The sequence below is a fragment of the Pteronotus mesoamericanus genome, unplaced genomic scaffold (assembly GCF_021234165.1).
Source record: "Pteronotus mesoamericanus isolate MK-2021 breed Mesoamerican mustached bat unplaced genomic scaffold, CSHL_Meso_final contig_182, whole genome shotgun sequence".
In the NCBI taxonomy this organism is placed as follows: Eukaryota; Metazoa; Chordata; class Mammalia; order Chiroptera; family Mormoopidae; genus Pteronotus; species Pteronotus mesoamericanus.
The window spans coordinates 23,622,911-23,644,356 of record NW_026555078.1 but is presented as its reverse complement, the minus strand read 5'-3'; the positions used below and the strand labels follow the sequence as shown (position 1 = coordinate 23,644,356).

The 21,446-nt window shown below is 35.8% G+C and overlaps 1 protein-coding gene across 6 annotated transcripts in view; it reads left to right on the top strand.

Moving 5' to 3' along the window:
• The window catches only part of GPHN (gephyrin), a 439,737-nt gene that overhangs the window by 164,856 nt on the left and 253,435 nt on the right, over nucleotides 1-21,446 (top strand). For all 6 annotated transcript variants that reach the window (XM_054567416.1, XM_054567420.1, XM_054567421.1 and 3 more), the window contains exon 4: nucleotides 11,544-11,636. In XM_054567416.1, coding sequence (XP_054423391.1) covers nucleotides 11,544-11,636 — 93 coding nt within the window. The remainder of the gene's footprint in view (nucleotides 1-11,543; nucleotides 11,637-21,446) is intronic.

Genomic DNA, 21,446 nt, shown 5'->3' with positions numbered 1-21,446 from the left:
AGGTTTTCAAATTTCTTGGCATATAATTGTTCATAGTAGTTTCTGACAATCCTTTGTATTTCTGTGGTATCAGTTGTTATTTCTCCTCTTTCATTTCTGATATTATTAATTTGGGTTCTCTCTTTTTCTTGATGAGTCTGCTTAACAGCTTGTCAATTTTATTTATCTTTTCAAAGAGCCAGCTTCTGGATTGGTTGATCCTTTGAATTGTTCTTTTCGTCTCTATGTCATTCAGTTCTGCTCTAATCTTGACTATTTCCTTCCTTCTACTTGCTCTGGGATTTATTTGTTGTTGTTTCTCCAGTTCTTGAAGTTGTAGTGTTAGGTCTTTTATTTGAAATGTTTCTATCTTTTTTAGGTAAGCCTGTATTGCTATGAACTTCCCTCTCAGGACTGCCTTTGCTGTGTCCCATAGGTTTTGGACTGTTGTCTGTTCATTTTCATTTGTTTCCAGAAATTTTTTTATTTCTTCTCTTATCTCATTATTGACCCATTCATTGTTTAATAGTCTACTGTTCAGTCTCCATGAGTTTACAAGTTTTTGAAGTTTCTCTTTGAGGTTGATTTCCAATTTCAAGCCCTTGTGGTCCAAGAAAAAGTTTGGTAGTATTTCAGTTTTCCTGAATTTGCTGAGGTTTGCTTTGTGTCCTATCATGTGGTCTATCTTTGAAAAACTGCCATGAGCATTTGAAAAGAATGTGTATTTTTCTTCTTTGGGATGTAAGGTTCTATATATGTCAGTTAAGTCTATTTGATTCAGTGTGTCATTGAGCTGCACAATATCTTTATTAATGTTTTGTTTGGAAGATCTGTCCATTTTTGACAGTGGGGTGTTGAAATCTCCTACTATCAATGTGTTGCTGTCTATATCTTTTTTGAAGTCGTCCAAAATTTCCTTATATTTTTGGGGGCTCCTATATTGGGAGCATATAAGTTTACAATGTTGATGTCTTCTTGATAGATTCTTCCTTTAAGTATTATAAAGTGCCCCTCTGGGTCTCTTTTTATGGCCTTTGTTTTGAAATCTACTTTGTCTGATACAAGTATGGCAACCCCGGCCTTTTTCTCTTGCCCATTTGCTTGGAATATTTTTTTCCATCCCTTTACTTTCAATCTGTGTAGGTCTTTTGCTCTGAGGTGGGTCTCTTGTAGGCAGCATATGTGTGGGTCATGTTTTCTTATCCGTTCAGCTACCCTGTGTCTCTTGATTGGGGCATTTAGTCCATTTACACTGAGAGTTATTACTGATAGAAACTTACTCATTTTTTCTCTTTGTTCCTGTGTTTTTTTCTTTCTCACTCTTTTATTTCATCTTCTTAAACCAGACCCTTTAGCATATCTTGGAGTGCTGGTTTGGTAGAGATGTATTCTTTTAGCCTTCTTTTGTCTGGGAAGCTCCTTATTTCCCCTTCTATTTTAATTGAGAGCTTTGCTGGGTAGAGCAGCCTTGGTTGTAGGCCCTTGCTTTTCATTACTTGGAATATTTGTTGCCATTGCCTTCTGGCTTGTAGTGTTTCTGTTGAGAAGTCAGCTCCTAGCCGTATGGGGGCCCCCTTGTATGGGCCTTTCTCCTTCTCCCTTCTGCCTTGAGGATTCTCTCTTTGTCTTTGATAGTTGCCATTTTAATGATGATGTGTCTTGGAGTGGACCTCCTTCGGCCCCTCTTGAGTGGGGTCCTCTGTGCCTCCTGGATCCATGAGACCCTTTCTCTCCTCAAATTGGGGAAATTTTCCATAATTACTTTTTTGAGGAGGTTCTCTATCTCTTGCTCCTCTTCTTCTCCTTCTGGTATCCCTATTATACGGCTATTATTGCGTTTCAGGTTGTCCTGCGTTTCCCTGAATGCCTCTTCATTCTTTTTGAGTCTTTTTTCCATTTCTTGTTCTTTCTGGGAGCTTTGTTCTACCTATCCTCCATCTCACTGATTCGATCCTTGGCTTCATCCAGCCTGCTTTTGATTCCTTCTACTGTGTTCTTCAATTCGGAAATGGTATTCTTCATATCCTCTTGTGTCTTCTTGATAGTTTCTATGTCCTTTTCCAGGTTGATATAGTTTGTTTTAAGATCCTGATAGTTTCTCTGCAGTTTCTCATAGTTATCTTTGAGCTGGCTGAGCTCATTGAGCTTCCTTAGAACCATTGTTTTGAATTCAATATCTGATAGTTCCCTTGCCTCTATTTCATTTAGCTCTCTCTGTGGGGAGTCCCCTTTTCCACTCATTTGGGGGGAACTTCTTTTTCTTCCCATTTTTGTGAGTGTTAAGTAATTTATTTATTTATTTATATTTTTGCTTCTGCTTCAGTTGGGCTGTGTAGATTTCCTGACTTTGTGGATTAAACTTCTATGATAGTAGGCGGGTCTTTTTATTTGTTTGTTTGTTTGTTTGTTTGTTTTTTCCTTTACTTTTCTTTCTGGGCCTGCCTCTGATGATGTCAGTTGTTGACCCTACATGACCTTGGGTCGTTTGTTTGAGCCTTCCAGGAGTCTACTGTCTGTGTCTGACTCCTGCTTTGGGCAGCTCTGTGACCGCTTCGGCCAGGGATCCACTATTTCTGTGGATCGCTCTGCACTCTCATGCCGGCTCCTTGATCGCGCTCCCCGGCCCGGCTTGATCCCGGGTCCGCCTGGGCTCGCGGGTGCTTGCCCCAGCCCAGGGGGCTTCTTCGCGACCTCGCGTACTCGTCTGGCTCCCCAGGCCGGCGGGCACCCGGGCACTGGTCAGTTTAGGATCTTCTATTGTGTGCTTTCCCCGCTTTTGGCTCTTTGGAGGCGTTGCCTGCCCTCGCCAAATGGAGACCATGGAAATGGGAGGAAGTGAGCTCCAGGACTCTTCGGTTAATCCTGTCTGCAGTCTCTCCTCCAGGGACTCTGGGCAGCTCTGTGACCCCTTCGGCCAGGGATCCACCATTTCTGCGGACCGCTCTGCACTCGGGGGCCCGCGCGGGTCGATTTACACCTGCCCTCCCCGACCTGCGCACTCTCTCGCAGGCCCCATCAGTGCCAATCTGTGGGAGGCCTTGCCAGCCTGTGCAGGTCCACACACATGCTCGCCAACCCTCGCTGGCCACTTGGCACAGGTCTGCACACCTGCACTGGGTGGTTTTGGGCGCTCTATTGTGTGCTTTTCGGCTTCTGACTCTTTGGGGGTGTGTCCTTTTCCCGCACAATGGAGACTAGGGAAAGGAGAAGGTGTCGGGACTCCCCGGTTCCTCCTCCCGTTCTTTCCCCAACGCCTCAGTTTCCAGTCTCTCCTCAGGGGTCTCAGGGCATTTTTGTGACCCCTTCGGCCCAGGATCCACCACCTGTGCAGACTGCGTTTCAATCGTGGGCAGTCTGGTTCGTGCGCTCCCCGCTTCTGCCTCTTTAGGGGCGCGCCTTGCCTGCCCAGAATGGAGACTACAGAACAGGGAGGGAGTTGGGACTCCCCAGTTCCTCCTCCCATTCTTTCCCCAATGCCTCTGTCTCCAGTCTCTCCTCAAGGCTCTCCCAGCCAGTCTGCACTTAGCCTCCCAGCTTACACGTGCACAAGCTGTGCGTGGAGCGCACAAAAGGCAGGTTAATTGATTCCCTTATGCCTGAGCGAGATGGTAGCTGCAGAGTGGGAAGTACGTTATCACCCGGGCTCCACCAGCCACCCTGTCAGTTCTCTTCACAAGTTTTCCTCACCAGTCTTTTCCCAGGAACCAGCCCACCCTGCTGCCGCCTCTACCCAGAGATCAAGGAGGATGGCTGCCACTGCAATTTTTGCGTTGGCCCTTTAAATGTCTCTTTGCATCCCCAGCCACCTGTCTCTAGCAGAGAGTGCCCCTAAGCTTTTCAGGGTTGTGTTTTGTCTGTATTTTCCTGGTTTTAGCTGCTGCAGTTTAGAGGTCCCTGTTTATGATTCAGACCCCGTTCTTCTCGGGGGGAGCTAACTGGCCGTTTCAATGTCCCTCTGGTGCTAGTGCCCGTGGGCACCCCAGCCCACCCTCTCGAGCCTCCACCATACTTCTCACCCATTGGGATGTGTGAGAGTTGAATCCACTGTCTGCCTGCGGCTCCAAGGCTCCTTCCCCACTATAGTTTCTAGTTCCATTGTTTCCCAGGTGATTACTCCATTATTTAGTCGCAATTCCAGTTTGGTCTTGGGAAGAGGAGGTCAGCGTGACTCCCTCCTCCACCATCTTTTCTCTGCTTCCACTCTTGACCCCACTGCAAAATCAACACCTGTTAACTTTTTTTATACTAACAATTACTTTTATCATTTTTAATAGTAATAATTGCTTTTTATTGATATCTTTCATCAATTTGGATAAATTGTTCAACATTGTTCTTGACTATTGCTTCTTCCCATTCTCTCTTTTCTCTCTTTTGGTGATCTAATTCTATATAAATTAGACCTTTTAAGTATGTCTCACATATCTGTACTTTTTTGTTAATTTGTCTTTGAGTTTAATATTATTCTTTTTTCAATCTATGTTTACATTCTTTAATTTTGATAAGCCTATTCATTTAGACCTGAATTTCAGGAATTGTAATTTTATGTTCTATTACCAATTTTCTGGTGAAATTCATCATTTCACCTGTTTTGTTTTATATGTCTTCTATTTTTTTAATATATTAATTATATTTTACTTTGAAGTCCTTTGCTGCAACTCTGCACACATCTATTGTGAAGTTTTTTTTAAGTGTTTTTTATATAATATTGGATCTGTTTTCTTGCATGCCAAGTCATTTTTATAAGTTTATTTTGAATGTAAAAGAACCATATTGGTAAAAATGATTTATCATCCATCATAGACTGTCTCTGTTTCTCCTGATAGGCTGAAAGTACAAGAAACTGATCACTCCAAGTCCAATTTGGAATTGAGCTAGGTTAGAGATGGGTTGAGAATATAGTAGGTTCCCATCTCATTCCTGAATGACAATAGGAGATTTAACTCTATATTCATAGATTCTACCCTAGCTCTCTAGCCTGCAGCCTAGCCAGTATAGGCCTCAAAAACTGGCAGATGTCGTTCTGTCTTCCTTATGTACAACACCATAATTTACAATTAGTCATAGGAGGAAAAACAGTCATGTTTGGCTCCAGTGAAGGGATTATTGAGAATAATTGCAGATGAGGCTGGAAAGTTAGGTTGGTGTCACATTAAACGATGTGTATGTTTTAGGAAGGGAAGTTGCTAGAGAATTTGAAGCAAATACATTTTCAGATTTTATTTTAGAGGATTTACTGTCCATATCAAAATGAATCGGAAGGAGGCAGAGAAAAGCAGAACCCTTAGAATACTTTATACCAATCTAGATGAACAAGGATAAAGACAAGGCTCATGTCAGTGGCAACAGTAATAGAGAGTATGGGAGGTATATCACAGTGGTTAATAAAGCAGGCTCGGCACCTTAATTGAATTGTGACCTTTTGTATATCTTAATCATTCTGTGTTTTCCTAAAATGCCTTTGCTGAATTACAAAGTCTACTGTTGTTCTGAAGTAATGTTTGTAAAGTACTTAGCATAGTACCCAGTACATAGTAAACACAGTAAATGACAGTAACGTGAGATGACCCAAGCAGACTTGAGAAGTGAGGATTAGAAATAAAGGCTAACTCAGGTTTTTAGCTTAGACAGTCTCATGGAAGAACCATATCTGAGGGGTGTAATGAATGTTGCGGGTCTTTAAGACTTGCAGGTAATATCCTATAACTGGAAGTTTATTCATTTCCCCAACCAAATAATTTAATAGTTTTGTCTGGTTTGTTGACTGTCGATGACTTCCATCTCTCTTCTTTGCTGGTACTGTTTATTTAATTGAGCGTTTCATTTCCTATGTTATCTTCTCCTCAGAATAAGAGCATCCCAGGAAAATGATGGAAAACATACATATATTTCAAGTATAAGGAATATAAAATTGCTACACCTTTTCTCTCTACAGTACTTATAATCATTTAGCACCTCCCCCTTTAAGAATCAGAAGTTAGCATTACCATTGTATATGAAATATGTAATTTTCCTCTCAACATCAGAACATTCTGATCTGATAAAGGGAAAATTTTTGTATAGCTTTGAAAAGATAGTTCAAACCTTCATATTGCCTATTTTGCAACAGTGAGTAGAATGGTTTGAAATGCTGGTCCCATCATGGGACATACAAAATTTTATTGATAAAATTTTATTGATAAAATGACAGGAAGTTTTATTGTTGTATACCTCAAGAGCTCCTATCAGAAACTACTATCTGAAAGTAGTGGAGAGTGACCAAAAGCAAACGGATTATGACATTTGGAAGGAGACACTGGTTGAGTATCCCATTTTTATAACTTTTATCCTGATTGTAAGCCTCAGTCTGACCAACCTGGAAGTTCAAATATTCAGGCTTACTGACCTGAAGAACAGTTTGGGGCAACCACAGCTGCTTTAAAATGAAGAGGAAGGGTAGCCTCAAATTTTGTAAATAGCTTCCTAGATATCTGACTGACATCTAAACCTTGAGTGTGCTGGGTAAACTATAAGCCACACAGCTAGGACTAAAAGAAGAATTGAATTTTCAATTGTCTTCTACTGCAGAGCAGATAGAGTTTGCAGTTGTGTCTCCTCAAGTCATCTGCTTAGAAAAATAAAAACAAATGAACATTCTTCAGAATAATATACCAAAACTGAGTATCTCCTCAACATATCATTTACCATGTCCAGGGTACAGTCCAAAATTGTTCATCATAAGAAAAAAAATAATGAACTGATACTGACCCTAAGATGACCCAGCTATTGGAATTAACAGATAAAGATTCTTCAAGTAGTTACTATAACCCAGCTTAAAGAGGACAGGAAAATATACTTGAATGAAAGATATGAAATCTTAGCATAAAAAATGCAAACTATTAAAATGAACCAAATGAAAATTTTAGAACTGAAAAATACAATAGCAGAAAAGTGTTTTGAAAGTACCTTTTTTATCTTTAAATTCAGGGTCCCACATGAGCCAGTTTAAAATTGATGGCAATGAAATTGTGTAATAAATATACAGTGTTATTAAATAAAATTTTAAAGCACATTGGATTAGCTTTTGAACAAATAAAATTCATACCTTGTTATTTGTACTTGGAAAGTTTTGGTAGTGTTTATTAATGGAGCTATACTGTGGAAATTATAGGTAAAATAAGAGAAAAATTGGGAAGTATTCAGAATTCTTACTCTGGAAAAACATTTTGGTATAAGATAGAGACCACACTAAAGATAATGAATTGTTTTACCTTGGCAAACTTCTTATGTAATATAGCATATTGATTTAGATTAATAATAGGTAGTAGAATAGCTAGTTTTAGTGCTTCAAGCTCCCATCCCTCCACAAAATACACTGTAAAACAAGCAGAATCTGTTAGAACCAACTTTTTCAGAACTCTGTTTCAAAAAACAGTCAAAGGTTTATAGCAACCAAGCAAACACTGAATCAAGAATGTTGGTTTGTTTGTGGTGACGAAAAAGTTTTTTGGTTTTTTTTTTATCCTCACCCGAGGACATTTTTTTTTTCACTGCTTTTAAAGAGAGAGGAGGGAAGACAGACAAACATCAATGTGAGAGTAACATCGATTGGTTTCCTCCCATAAACACCCACAACAGGGTCTTACGTGCCCAGACCCGGAACCAAACCTGCAACCCTTTGGTTATACACAACAGCACTCCAATCAACTGAGCAGTCGTAGCCAGGGCTGGGTAGTGCACAGTTTTAAAAATAGATTAGTGGTAATGGTTGCACTATATTGTGAATTCAATTAATGCCACTGAATTGTACACTTACAAATGATTAAAATGGCAAGTTTTATTATATAAATATTTTTTACCACACTAAAAATTTTTTATAAAAATAGAATGATATACTGATAAATGTTACAGCATGTATAAACCTTGAAAACATTATTATGTAAAAGAGACCAGTCACAAAAGACCATATATTTTATCTTTCCAGTTTCATGGATGTAAATTTGTGGTTGCTTGAGAACTCCCAATAAGAATAAGAGTGACTGCTAATGTTTACCAGGTTTCTTTTTGGGTGCTGAAATGTCCTAAAATTAGATTGTGGTAATGGTTGTACAACACTGTGAATATATTAAAAATCACTGAACTGTGTATTTTAAAAGGTTGGCTTTATGATATGTGAAATATATCTCAATAAAGCTCTTTTAAAAAAATTATGAACTCACACAAGTACACAGTGTTTTAAGTAAGCCTATTTCATGGGATATGCAAAATAGTGACAAAATAGAAAAGATTAAAGGACTGGTAAGTAATAATTTAATACAGATTTTAAGTATGTATAATTAGCTTTACAGTTCCTGGTCTTAATGTATTTGAGACAAATCAGGATGTGCTGGGGTCAGGCAATAAGAAGATAGCCAAGAAATACTAAATTATGTCACCTGGATACATATTCACCTTTACACTGTTTACTAAGCATTATGTCGGTACTGCCTGAGTAAACATATGGCCTGCTAGAGGAATTATACTCAGTTTTTTTGAGATTATGAATATCTTGCCCACTCCCTTCCCCTCAGAAAAATCCTCATAAGTATATAGTTTTGGATATGATCTTACAGGAAATATAAACCATGAACCATGATAAGAACACAGACCCTTGCTCTAATGAAATCTCCTGACTTGAATAAAAGAATCAGGAGTCTGTGAGAGAGAAAATCAATATAAAGATGAAAGCAGCATGTTTCAATATTTCTATTGGCTATATTGCTCATGGAATTCACAAAAAGCTTACTAAACTTTTTGATCATAAGTTGTTCATTATCAGCCTGGTCACATAAATGTTCCTTATTTAGTGTGATATCTTTATAACATAGGAATTAATACTCTTGCCATTTTCTTATAGGATAAGCAGATTTGTCCTTACTTGCTGGGAGTTCTTTAGCACTGGACCACAATATAGTCAACCTAGATTTAAAAACCAAGGAAACATGTATATTATCCATAGTAGAAAAGGAATGGTGTTGCAGGTAATACACACACAAGCAAAACTTGAAGACTCTACCAGTATATACTATGTGCAAAGATTGTTCTCAGTAGTGTTTAACAACCTCAAGGACTCAACTTAGTATACTAAAGAGACAAATGGTTCTCTCCCGTTTTAAAAGCCCTTACCATTTTGACTGAAATATATTGAATTCCTAATATTGAATTACTCTCAAACTGGTGGTGTTATAGTTCCCATTTGTTTGTTTTCCATACTTCAACCATTCACTTTTCCTATATAGCAAATACTTGACTCCAGAAAGCCTGAAACTGCATTTATTATATGAAGTAGATTTCTTAAAGATTCCTATTAGATATTGAGATAATGTGTTTGATTTACTATTATATGGTTTTAATTATTTCTATTAGAGTCATCTTGAAATAATATGTATGATTTATTATTACATGGTTTTAATTATTTATTCCAAAGTCCCCTTCAGGGGTCCAATTAGTCTTAGAACAAACTTTAATGTTAGTAGAATCATCATCATTTATTTAGCTTACCTACTATATAAAGATCACGGAAGAGTACAGATATGAATAAGATCTGCCACTTAAGCTCAGGAAAGACCTTAAGGAAAAATAGGATAAAAAGGTCAAAAGATGTACCTCTTAAATCAAATAAGTTACTTGATTATTCTGTTTTATATCTGTTCTTTCCTTTAAAATATGACATTTCAGTCTTGGCTGGCATGGCTCAGTGGATTGAGTGCCAGCCTGCGAACCAAGGGGTCGCCAGTTGGATTCCCAGTCAGGGCACCTGCCTGGGTTGCAGGCCTGGTCCCTAGTTGGGAACGCGTGAGAATGACCACACATTGATGTTTCTCTCCTTCTCTTTCTCCCTCCCTTCCCCTCTGTCGAAAAATAAATACATAAAATTTTTTTAAAATAAAATAATATAAAATAGGACATTTCAATTATTGGTCTTTCAAAGTTAGTGATGAAAGTATTACTATGAACCCTGACACTGTTTGGGTTTTCTAAGGTGATTAAGGTTGTGGAGAATGTTCATATTTAGTATAACTGTGACATAAATTATATTGAAAAGAACAAAAGTAACCATTTATTCACCACTCATTATGTGCTAAATACTTTGCCAAGTTCTTAACTTGTTCTAGTGAGATTTCATCTCATTAGAAGCAAATTATTGATGTTCTGTGAAAGAATTGAGGAAACTATGTCCTCATCACAATGCAGAGTTTCCATATTGTTATGATGATTGCAGAATGTGGAACCAGGTTACCCTAACTCAGAATAAAAGACTGCATATTCCCAAGCACAAATTAATTATATTTGGATAATTTGGCATGTGATATAGTTGCATCTACTCATTTCTATTTCTTGCAGTAGTGAAAGTACTAATGTATTGTTATCAAGTAAGGTTGAGAAAACCATACTGATGAAAAACATTTATAAAGTCTGATTAAATGATTATTGTAATAGTAATCTGCTCTTAACAACCATTTGACAAAATCACAAAGATAATGAAACAATTTAAATGTGCACTTAATAGTTTTTTTAAATAAATAGCTAAAATCTAGAATAAATTAATAGAATTATCAATAGTATAAGCTGACACAGATCGTAATTCCACTTCTTTAAAAAGTATCTGGGTAACTGAGTAAATTATTTAATCATTTTGTACTTCAATTGCCTTATCTAAAAAATGAAGAGCCAAATGTTCTAAGGTCTCTACTAACTCCAAAACTTTATAGTGTATAATTCTGTAATATTAACCTCTATAAGTGTCATAGTATTGTGGGGGGATGGGGGAAACTGTAAACAATCACTTATTCCTACATCTTTTATTTAAGGCAACCATGTAAAATAAATCCCAAAATATTGTAAAACTTCCTAAAGAACTTGAAGCTTAACAGAAAATATTGACAATCTCAGGCAGAATATAGGGGAACATACATTGAGGATCCCACAGATCTGGTTTGAATCCTGGCTCTTTCTCCTTCTAGTTTCTGAGCCCATGAGCAAATACGTTTCTTGATCTTTCAGAAGACATTAATGAAAAATGAATGAGTCTGTTTCTTTAAGTATGAAATTGAAGTATGAATATTTACACGGTGGGATTGGTGTGGTTTTTAATAATGAGATCATATAATTGACATATAGATAGTGCTCATTTTTTTAAACCTGAATATATTTTGAATGGCTGAAAAGAACTTAGATATGTGAAGGGGAGGAATTGGGATAACTGTAATAGCTTAAAAAAATAAAATATTTTTAAATAACTTAGATATACCATATGAGTACATAACAAACATTAATTATAAACTTACAGTATTTCTTTAAAAGTAAATGTGTTTCATTTACTTTCAAGAACTTGAAGCTTGCATCCTTACTTTCCATAAGTAAAATAAAGTTCCCAAAACTGCAGTGTTTTCATTAACAGTGAAATTGTCCCATGAATTGTGCTTCAAAATTTTTGTTTATTCTTGACTCTGTTTTTCTTCACTATACATAATGTATTTGAGTATATGGATGTTTTGAGCAGACAAGAGCATCCTTCTGCATGTGACATTATTACTGTTTTCTTTCAGGAAACCCTGATAGATTGGTGTGATGAAAAGGAACTTAATTTGATATTAACAACTGGAGGAACAGGGTTTGCACCACGAGATGTCACTCCAGAGGTGAGATAGAGTATGCTTTTCTCATATTCAAGGAGTAAACTATTTATGCACTAAGGATGTGAAAAACTTGCTGTGAAAAGTTATCTAAAAAAAATGTTTCTTGACTTTTTTCTTTATACTTAAACTAGAAATGATAGAATATGAGGAAGAGCAAGCTGGTCCAGAAGATACTTCTGCATTTGCTCAGTGGTCTCTGGTTATCAGCTAAAATTCAGGCATATTGTCAAAGAAGGCGATAACAGAACTCTGACTGTTAGCATGGCATCTGGTCTGATGTGCTTTCTTAATATACTTCAAAATGTATCTGATTTCTCTTTTCTTTAGATACACTTGTCACTAGTCTTAAAGCACTGTAGGATGGTTGTAAAAGAATATTTATACCAGTTTTACAGCTCTTTTGATGAGAAAAGGTGGTATATTTTATAATTTTAAATGTGAATTTAGTAAGTCAAAAAGCAGAATTAATATCTAGGATTGATGCCACAAGCATTACCTCAGCCTTTGCACAAGGGGAAAAATTAGGAGAAGAATGAAGAGTAGGCAGTGTTCATGGTACAGGGGAAAAAGCCTTTTTTTTAAAGGAAGCCATAAACCAGGTGTCATTTTCAGAGTTATATGCGAACTTAAACTGCTTGTGACATTGTTTTCTTTACCTCCCCCAAAAAGTGTTTCTTGACTAAGTTTCTTCATGTCAACTGTGTCTTTCTATTTTCCAACCAATACACTATTTTATCTACTCTCTTCTTAATAGCAGTATACTTTTGCTCTGCACCTATTAAATATTATACTGTCCTTTTCAAACTTTAGCCTGCACCACACACAGTGGGCTTGTTAAAACAGATTCCTTGACCCTACCCACAGAGTGTTTGATTCAGTAAAATCTACAATGGGAGCCAAGATTTTGTATTTTTAACAAAGCCCTAGGTGATACAGATATTACTGGCCCATAGACCCTGCTTCCAAACATTTTAGAACCACCGTTTTAGTATATGAAATTACAAATTTTTTAACAAATTGTAATTTAGTTTCTATTCTATGTAAAAGTCATGACAGAAATTTTTTGGATACTATTATAAGTAGGCTTATAAATAAAATGGCTTTATGTATGGAGAAATTCTTAACTTCAGCTGTTTAAAAATGAAGTCATCCTTTCATAATTTATTTAGTTTCTGGGCCCTAAGTGGAAATGCTCCTTTGAACAATTTTTACATTTCTTTTAAACTGTGAGACTAACTTAATGGGTACAGTTGGAGGGAAGCTATCTCCTGTAGAGATGCGTTTGTGTTGTGTTTTGTTTATAAGAAAATTGCCTATGTACGTGAAGACATTGATTTTTAGAGTTAGGTATTGTGTTGTGTTTGAAGTAAATGAAATTAGGTTTATATGTCTCCTTTTATGTGTGATGGTTTGATATTTTCAGATTACTTATCTTCACATCAGAAAAGTATTAAAAAGTTACCATGAATTCGTTATAACCAGAAAACATTATTTTTAATTATGAGGAAATAATTTATACCACAAAATTAAGTATTATTGTATTCCATGGAGCTTCAATACCAAAATGCTAGGTTGAAAATTCAAACCTCTGAATTCTGGCTCTGCTATTTACTAATAAGGTGGCTATAGACTAAACTGCTCTGTGCCTCAGATTCCTACAAAAGGAGGGAAATAAAAGTACCTATCTACCAGGGTAAATATGAGGATTCAGTGCTAGTGCTATGTAAGGGTTAATTTACAAGGCATAAAGATTTTTGTATTAGTTACTATGTAACTACCAAGTGGACAAATCTGATAGTATTTTTTGTATGTAACTGCCAAATGAACAAAAAGTCTTATACTAGATTCAAAGTATATCCATGAAATTGTCACAATCCTGTTATTTTAAATTCCGATATAGTAAGCTTCATATTTTACTTTTTCCATCTTCATGTAAATTAGGAGTCTTGAATTTCTACCATTCTAATATCTATTTATTCCTCGATTCCCTTTTTTGGATACTGTTAGTTGACAAGAGTCTATCTCTTTCTATGATCTTGAGAAACTCTTTATTCTTCAGCTGCCTGAAAAACTTTGAGCTGCTCTTATATTCTTATATTCATATATACCTATAGCAAATAACTGGGTAACATTGTATTAGGCTTTTTTAATGATTTAAAAATATACATGAATATGTATTCTCTGTTTTTGAAAATAGGTGATTACCTCATTGTGAATTCTTGATCTTTAGTAGATTAACTTTATATCTTATTTATAAATACATATAGTATGATTATGTACAGCAAAAGTCCATTGGACTGTTAAACCTCTGAAAAAATAAACATGAAAACAATATAGGGCCACCCAAAATATTTCTACTAATTTCCTATTTCCTCTACACCCATGAATAGTTGCAATTCTTGTAATATTTAAAAACAACACTGAAATTTCCAGAATCTAGAAATATAATTTTGGGCTTGTAATAATATAGTTATTTGTCTTTAACTTTTTTGTCTTAGATAGTTATGCCTAAAGAGAGAGGAAACTACTTCTAGACCACATTTACCTATATAAAACTAAGGGTTGCAAATATTTTTAAATAGATTCAGAAGTTATTGATAGACAACACAAATATTAATGGTAAAGATAAAATAATATAAAACTTCTCCCTTCAGGTACTAATATTTTACAGTGAGTAATTTTCAATAATTAGTTTGATCTACAATCAGAAAGGATGACTGTAAGATGTGTGTATTGTTAGAAAATAATGAAGGGGGAAATGGCAAACTTAATGAATGAAATAAAGCATTCTAAAGTTATTGATGGCAGTAAACTGTAGAGAAAATGAAAAACTTAATAGGCTTAGATTTCTTCCCAGGTCTATTAAAAAAATAAGAATTAGCAAGTTTAGAAAAGTATATCCTATTTACATATTTTATAGGAATAATGTAATCAATTGATTTTCTAAGTTATGAATTTGTTTCTGTTTTTAGGCCTTGTATCTTAGAATATAGTTCATCTGATAGTTAACATGCCTGCTGGCCCGCTCCCTGTCTTTAAACATGAGATACTGTCAAAGCTAACATATAACATAATAATCCGTACTCTTCAACTTCTTAAAGTTTTATTTTCATATGAAAAGCTCTTTTTTAAAAAAAATAAATTGCATTTTCTTTGATCTTATAAAAAGGTTGCTTAATCTATTGCACTGGTGAAATGCTAGCCATTATAATTTTCTATAGAATATAAGAACTCATTACTATACAAAGCATTATCTTTTCATGTCCCATTATCTTTTAAATATGATGTATTTCCAGAACAGGTATTATTATATAAAGAGTTTTTAATTATTTTTTAAAAGTAAAGTAAAAGTATAATTAAGGATATATAAGTGAGGGGAAGTGAAACCCTTTAGACATAAATCCTGGAAGAGACTAAAAGATTAAGAAGTATAAAAAGATCTATATAATTGCAAAGAAATATTTAATACCTTATGGTAAATTAAAAAATAGTAAGCTACTTAATATTTATAAAGTGAAAATAACTTTCATCACTTTTGAGTACTAGGCTACACCAGAATACAGGATTGTATACTAATGTATTGTTTTGATCATGAATTAATGAGTTAAATCAGAGACTATAATACATTTTAGTTTTCATCCACTCATTCATTCATCGAGTTTGGTATTTGTAATTCTTAATATGTATTCGATACCATGGGTGCTAGAGTTAAAAAATAAGTATGGTGTAGTCCCTGTCCTCACTTTAATCTCTCACAGGGGTCGGCAAATTATGACCTGTAGGCCAAATCTAGCCTGTCATCTTTTTGTATGTCCTGTGAGCTAAGGAATGGATTTTTCTTTTTCGTGTGTGTGTGTGTGTGTGTGTGTGTGTGTGTGTGTGTGTGATTCCCCCAAATAAAGGCATATCAAGCATCCCCATGGCTCAATGCATTTTCTTCTGTCTACCTGAGTCTCAAATGGACCTGCCCAGCCTAGGGAGGCTGCAACACAGATATAATAATGGTTTGGCAATGATGAACTCCTTTAATTTTTTCTTGTCTGGGAAGCTCTTTATCTACCCTTCAATTCTAAATGATAGCTTTTCTGGGTAGATCAGTTTTGGCTGTAGGTACCATCTTTTCAAGACTTTGAATATTTCTTGCCAATCCTTTCTAGCCTTCAAAGTTCCTTTTGAGAAATCAGCTGACAGTCTTATGGGGATGGCCCTGTAGGTAACTAACTGCTTTTCTCTTGCTGCTTTTAAGATTCTCTCTTTATCTTTAACCTTTGGCATTTTAATTGTGGTGTGTCTTTGAATGGACCTGTTTGCATCCATCTTGCTTGGGACTCCCTGTGCTCCCTGAACTTGCTTGTCTAGTTCCTTCTTTGGTGAAGTCTTTAGGGTTCTCTATATAGAATATCATGTCATCTTCAACAAATAACAGTTTTACTTCCTCCTTTCCAATTTAGATGCCTTTTTCCCCTTGTCTGATTGCTGTGGCTAAAAATTCCCATCTGTGTTAAATATAAGTGGTGAAAGTAGCCCTGGCTGGTGTGGCTCAGTGGACTGTGCACTGGACTGCAAAGCAAAGGGTCACCGGTTCAATTCCCAGTCAAGGCACACGCCTCGGTTGCGAGCCAGGTCCCTTGTGGGGGGCGCATGAGAGGCAACCACACATTGATGCCTCTCTCCCTCTCCTTCTCCCTCCATTCCCCTCTCTCTAAAAAGAAATAAATAAAATCTTTTTTTAAAAATGGTGAAAGTAAATTTCCTTATTTTGTTTAGAATGCAAAGAAAAGTAATTTGAGCTTTTCACCATTGAGTGTGATGTTGGGTGTAGGTTTATCATAGATGGCCTTTAGTATGTTGAGATATGTTCCCTCTTCCCAGTTTGCTGAGAGATTTTTTTTTAATATCACAAATGGAGGCTGGCTTTTGTCGAGTGCTTTTCCTGCATTTATTGGTATGACATATGATTTTTATCATTCATTATGCTTATGTTTGTGATATACATTGATATGCATATATTGAAAAAAACCTTGCATCCTAGAAATAAATCCCATTTGATTATGATGTTATCATCTTTTTAATATATTGCTGAATTTGGTTTCCTAATATTTTATGGAGGATTTTTTTCATCTATTTTCACCAATTATATTAGCTTGTAATTTTTATTTTTTTTTTATAATGTCTTTGTCTCATTTTGCAATCAGGGTAATGCTGGCATCATAAAATAAGACTGGGAGCCTTCTTTCCTCTGTAATTTTTTGGAATAGTTTAAGAAGGATAGGTGTTAATTTTTCTTTGAGTGTTTGGTAACTTAACTGTGATGCCATCCAGTCCAGGACTTCTGTTTGTTGGAAGTTTCTGATTTACTGATCCAATTTCATTAGCAGTTATTTGCCCGTTCAGATTCTTTATTTCTTCTTGATTCAGATTTGGAAGATTGTATGTTTCAAAAAATGAATCCATATCTTCCAGGTTTTCTAATATGGTGGCATATGATTATTCGTGGTATTTCCTTTTTTTTTAACATTGTTAGAAACATCTTTTATTATTATATTTCTTTTTTACATTTTTTTATTTTATTTTTATTTTTATTTTTTTAATTTATAAATCATGTTTATTATATTACCGTTGTCTCAGTTTTTACCCCTTTACCCACCTACACCCATCCCACCCCCACCCCCTGCTCCCACAGTCAATTCCCACTCTGTTGTCCATGTCCAACAGTCATTCATACATGTTCTTTGTCTAGTCCCTTCCCCTTCTTTCCACCATTGTCCTCTTTCCCCATCCCCTCTGGTCACTTTCAGTCTGCTCCATGTTTCCATGCCTGTCATTTATTTTGTTCATTAGTTTATTTTCTTGAATGGAGTCCACTTATAGGTGAGATCATATGGTATTTGTCTTTCATCAACTGTCTTATTTCACGTAGCTTCATATTCTCCAGTTACATCCATGTTGTTGCAGAAGGTAGGAGTTCCATCTCTCACTCTCTCTCTCTTTCTTTCTTAAATGCAGATTGATTTTATTTTTTTAAATGTCAAACTTAATTATAAAATACTAAAAAAATTTAAAACCATTATAAAGTCTCAGCAATTAAACCAACATGACACCAGCATGGAAATAGTGAAGTAGATCAATGAAGTATAGTGAGCATTCTCGAGACAAACATATATATCTGTCTAACATTATAATATATGATTAAGTTGATATTTCAAATCATTGGGTAAAATAAGGCTTATTCAGCAAATAAGGTGCATGGACCACTATTACTTGAAATAAAACAAATATAGAGCCCTATTTCACACATTATACAAGAAATATTCAGATGAATTAAAAATCAATATATAGACTCTAAGGAGTTTTAGGAGAAAATAGAACTAATATTTTTCATGACCTGAAGTAAAATATTCAAACCCAGAAGCTATAAACATTGACAGTATGTCTATATTAAACATTTAACTATATAGTAATCTACATATAAAAAGTTAAAGGACACGGAATAGAATAGGAAAGTATTTGCAACCCATCTAAAACATGGTTAATAGTTTTGTTTTTGTTTTTAGGGAAAAAAGTTCTACAAACCCTTAATCAATAAATGGATAAAGAATACCAAAAAGTCATTTAAAGCTTTTTTAAAATTAATAGAAGTAAGCAAGAAATATACAAAAACAGGTTAGTTTCAACAAATAGTAAAGGAAAAAATAAAATAAAATCATTGTCACAATCAGATTAATGAGTATTAAAAATATTGGTAATATCAAGTATTGGCAACTCTGAAAGGAACTGAGTATTCATAGAAACTTTTTCTTCATTTTAAAGCAGTCCCTTTAGCATATTTTGCGGTGTTGGTTTGGTGGAGGTGTATTCTTTTAGCCTTCTTTTGTCTGGGAAACTCCTTATTTCGCCTTCCATTTTAATTAAGAGCCTTGCAGGGTAGAGCAGTCTTGGTTGCAGACTGTTGCTTTACATTACTTGGAATATTTCCTGCCATTCCCTTCTGGCTTGCAATGTTTCTGTTGAGAAGTCAGCTGCTAGCCATATTGGGACTCCCTTATATGTTACTTATATTCCTCTTTCTCCCTTGCTTGCTTTAGGATTTTTTGTTTATCTTTGCTATTTGCCATTTTAATGATGATATGTCTTGGAGTGTGCCTCATTGGGTTCCTCTTCAATGGGACCCTCTGTGCTTCCTGGACTTGTGTGACTTTTTCTCTCCTCCAACTACGGAAGTTTTCCATCATTACTTTTTCAAACAGGTTCTCAATCCCTTCCTCATCCTCTTCTCCTTCTGGTATCCCTATTATCCAGACATTATTACGTTTCAGGTTGTCTTGTATTTCCCTCAATGCCTCTTCATTCTTTTTTAGTCTTTTTTCATTTTCTTGTTCTTTCTGGGAGCTTTTTTCTACCTTGTCCTCCAGCTCACTGATTCGGTCCTCAGCTTCATCTAGCCTGCTTTGGATTCCTTCTACTGTGTTCAGTTCAGAAATGGTATTCTTCATTTCCTCTTGCCTCTTATTGATAGTTTCTATGTCCTTTTTCATGCTGATATAGTTTGCAGTTAGTTCCTCGTAGTTTCCCTGTAATTTTTGGTAATTCTCTCTGAGCTCACTGAGCTCATTGAGCTTCCTTAGAACTGTTGTTTGTAACTCAATACCTGATAGTTAACTTGCCTCTATTTCATTTAGTTCTCTTTCTGGGGATTCCTTCTTTCCCTTCTAGTGGAGCGCATTTCTTTGTCTTCGCATTATTTGTGAGACTCTTCTCTTTTGCTTCTGATTCTTAAGTTGATCTGTCTAGATTTCCTGACTTTGTGGTGTGAACTTCTGTGGTTGGAGACCTCTGTTTTTACTCTCTGGATCTGCCTCTGATGATGTCAGATGTCATCCCTGTCTGACATTAGGCAGCCTGTTCGAGACTTCTAGGAATCTATTGTCTGTGGCTGTCTGCTTCAGCTGTTAATCTATTCACTCTGCACTCAGCAGAGTGCCTTAGACAGCTCACGGTGGGGCCGAGCACCTCCTGGGAGCCGGGTTATTGAGTCCTCTCACACTTCTACCATATGGGGGAGGAGTCTGAACTGGGATCCTGCTGTCTATTCTCTCAGTTCTCTCCTCCTAGCCTCCTTCCCCAGTCTCTCCTCAGGTGTCTCCAGCCCACTCTGCCCTACCTTTGCCAGAGATCAGAGTATATGGCTTCAAAAATTTATGTGTTGGCCCTTTGAACAGTTCTTTGCGTCTCCAGCTGCCCATCTCTGGCAGAGATCAACCCTGCTGCTTTTCACAGTTGGCTGTTTTCTATGTACTTTTTGGGCTCTGGTGCTGTGGGCTAGAGATCCCCGCTTTTGGTTTAGATCCTGCTATTCTCAGGGGGATCCTACTGGCCGTTTCTGTATCCTTCCGGTGCTGCCACCCGTGGGCGCCCCGCCTACCTTCTCAAGTCACTACCGCACTCCTTTCCCGTTAGATTGCGCTAAAGCCAATTCTTCTGCCTCCGAAGTTACAAGGCTTCTCTCTCACTGTTGTTCGGTTGTTTGTTCCAGGTGATTTCTCCACAATTTAGTTGTAATTCCAGGTTAGTCCTGGGAGTCAATCAGTGTGATTTCCACTCACTCCTCCACCATCTTGATTCTCTCTCCATTTGTATCGGATTTTTCATTTTTAAATGACTGGAAAAAAATCAAAAGGAGAGTAATATTTCGTGACACATGAAAATTATTTGAAATTCAATTTCACTATTCATAGATCAAGTTTTATTGGAACACAGCCACACTAATTCATTTATATATTGCCTATGGCTACAAAAGCAGAGTTGAGTACTTGCAATCAAAACTATAACCTGCAAAGCCTATAAAATATTTACCATCTGAGCCTTTGCAGAAAAAGTTTGCCAGACCCTGATCTGTTGGACAACAGTAATTCATCTTTACTCACATTTTAATTGGCTTTTTAAATTGATATTTAATTGACTTTTATTGATTTTTACCTTTTTTAGTAATCTAAAATGATGTTTGGTTTCATTTCTCAAATTTTTAATTTAGAAGGAGCTTACAAAAAAACCCACTTTTTTGCCATAATGAAATGTATTGTCCCATTGTCTTAATAGAAAACATAGCATAACAAAAATAAATGATCCCTTATTCTAAATAATGTATAAAATTTTCAACTTTCAAAACTGGTTAAATTAATGGATTTATTATACAGTATGTAAAATCTCACCCTTAAAATATTTTTAACTGTTCTTAGCAATACCTTCTAATAAATGTCCTGATATAATTGGTCATTATAGAAATAAAAGAAAGAATGGCAAAAATTTCAGAAAACTATAAATTTGATATAAGGGATATCCATTTAAAAGGATGCTTATGGTTCATTATGTAAGTGAAGAGGCATCTGACAAAATTACCAGTGGTGAAAGGGGAGAATACTCATAATCTGGTACAAAGGATGAATTTCTAGGGAAAGACTGTGATTTCCAGAAGTCATATTCTATTTATAGTCTATGTAATATTTATATTTTATTTCTTTAGAACAGAGCTAAGCTTGTCCACAAATATTTTTCACTTAGGTTATGAGAAACATTTTCAAAAATATCAAATCACAGAAAAATTATTTTATAAAATTGTTTTAGAATCAACTTGTTAACATTTATATATTTTATAACTTTAGGTGAGAGTATAATGTCAGTTATTTCTTGCAGTCATTAACCATTTTTCTTTCTTATGTTATAATGCTTTAAAAACACAAATACTGTGTAAGTTAAAGGAAGGAGACATAATTGCCCTGACTATATGTTAATGATTATCAGTTAATGACTTATGAA